The sequence below is a fragment of the Nematolebias whitei genome, chromosome 21 (assembly GCF_014905685.2).
Source record: "Nematolebias whitei isolate Nwh7 chromosome 21, NemWhi1, whole genome shotgun sequence".
NCBI lineage: Eukaryota > Metazoa > Chordata > Actinopteri > Cyprinodontiformes > Rivulidae > Nematolebias > Nematolebias whitei.
In genome coordinates this window covers 32231624-32233542 of record NC_056518.1, presented here as the reverse complement: position 1 = coordinate 32233542, position 1919 = coordinate 32231624, and the positions used below count along the sequence as shown (strand labels likewise).

The following is a 1919-nucleotide window of genomic DNA, read 5'->3' as shown; positions in this document are numbered from 1 at the left end:
TGTGTGTGTGTGTGTGTGTTTCTATGTGTGTGTGTGTGTTTCTATGTGTGTGTGTGTGTGTGTGTGTGTGTGTGTGTGTGTGTGTGTGTGTGTGTGTGTGTGTGTGTGTGTGTGTGTGTGTGTGTGTGTGAACCAACCACACTTCAGTCATTTGAGGAAGCTGCTTTCTACTTTTTATATTGCTTAAAAGTAAAGTCTCCTCAAATTATTGGGGGCCAAGGCCACCATTAGCCTCCCCCTGGCTCCTGCACTGCACCTGGTGGATTTAATTGCTCTCAAGGATCCGTCACTCTGCGCGGCCTCGGATAAGAAAAGGAAAAAAAAACCTACCTCTGTTCTTCTCCAGTGTAACTCCTACCTTCTTGAATGTCTTCCATCAAAAACATTTAGGTTGACTTTCATTCCCTGTTCAGTTCCGGTCCAGAAAAACACTCGGGTTGAGAACCACAAACATTCACTCTTCAAGTCCCGCAGCGACGGGGAACGTCAGTGCGTTGCTCGTTCACCTGGTAACATGCTAACTCTTGTAGCTTGTTGGTTTGTTGTCCTGTGGTGTGTGAGCTGTTGGATAGAATGAACCGATGGGGTAGGACAAACACAAAGATTTGTCTTTAATTTATTATTAATAATTAACATGTAGGAACGGCACAATAGAAAAGTTTAGTCGTTTTAACATGAATTTTTTACATGGTGGTATGCCTTGAAACCGGGAGTTGGAGCGTGCTGATGCATTGTGGGTATCCTGAGAGTCTTGAACGTCGTCTTTTCTCAGGATCAATATCCCTGGGTCAGCAGAGAAGGAGAAGGAAGAAGAACGACAGACCATCTGGAATGGTAATCCACCAACGGCAGCCGAACTCCAGAGGTTCAGGAAGGAGTACGTGCAGCCGGTCCAGCTCAGGTATTAAAGCCGACCAGACTCCGATCCCTCCTCGTGTTGATCCAGTTCAGGGTCGCAGGTAACCAGTACCCGTTATAGGGCAGGGGTGTCCAAACATTTTCATATGTGGGCCAAAACCGTGAAGAGGAAAAAAGACACGAGCCACAAAAATGTAAATTAAAAGATAATAATCAGCATGTTTTTATTGATTTAACTCAACGTAAACAATATTTTGGAGAAAGGACAAAATGTACTCGTTTTGGTGGAGGAGGTGTTCTGAACTGTTGTAGATCCAAAACATGAAAAGCTCCATAAACATTAATCTTTTATTAATTTATCCATTCATCCATTATCTTTACCCGCTTCTTGCATTTTGGGTCACGGGGGTCGCCGGTGCCCATGTCCAGCAGTCACTGTGCGAGGGGCGGGGGACACCCTGGACATGTCTCCAGTCCATGACAGGGACACATGGAGACAAACAATCATTTTATTAATTTATTATTTAAATTTAATTTACTTTATTTTATTGATTTCTCGCCAAAGGCTTGTATTAAACTTAATATTGCTCATTTTGAGACTTTTTAATTAGTTTTGCTGTTAAACCTAAAAATTATGATCAAACCTACAGGCCCCACCCTTAAACTGCAAATGTGGGCCGCACTAAATCACTCCAAGGGCCACAAATGGCCCCCGGGCCGCACTTTGGACATCACTGGGTTTGAGGATTAATTCATTATGAATTTAGTATTTTAAACCTCGGGGCACCATCTTCTCTTGAAGATTCATTTCATTAGTAATCAGTCTCATTAAATAGCTCAAGAAATATGAATTATTTTCGTTCCATAAAAATCAATTTTCAAAAATAAACGAATTGTGCAGAGCTTGTCTGATGGAGAAATAAGATAATAGAGAAAATCAGAAGTACTTCCAAGTAGATCTTTCTGCTGGGGCACCATGAATCACCTGTGAATACAGAAAACGTTCGTCCTACCGAGCGGACCTGCAGCTTCCAGGTGGACGGAGCGGACCTGCAGCTTCC

General features: G+C 42.8%; 1 protein-coding gene across 1 annotated transcript in view; it reads left to right on the top strand.

The window, feature by feature from the left end:
- Nucleotides 1–1919, top strand: part of sos2 (son of sevenless homolog 2 (Drosophila)) — a 39624-nt gene that overhangs the window by 27968 nt on the left and 9737 nt on the right. The window contains exon 12 of the mRNA XM_037694606.1: nt 773–901. Within this exon, the coding sequence (XP_037550534.1) occupies nt 773–901 (129 nt within the window). The remainder of the gene's footprint in view (nt 1–772; nt 902–1919) is intronic.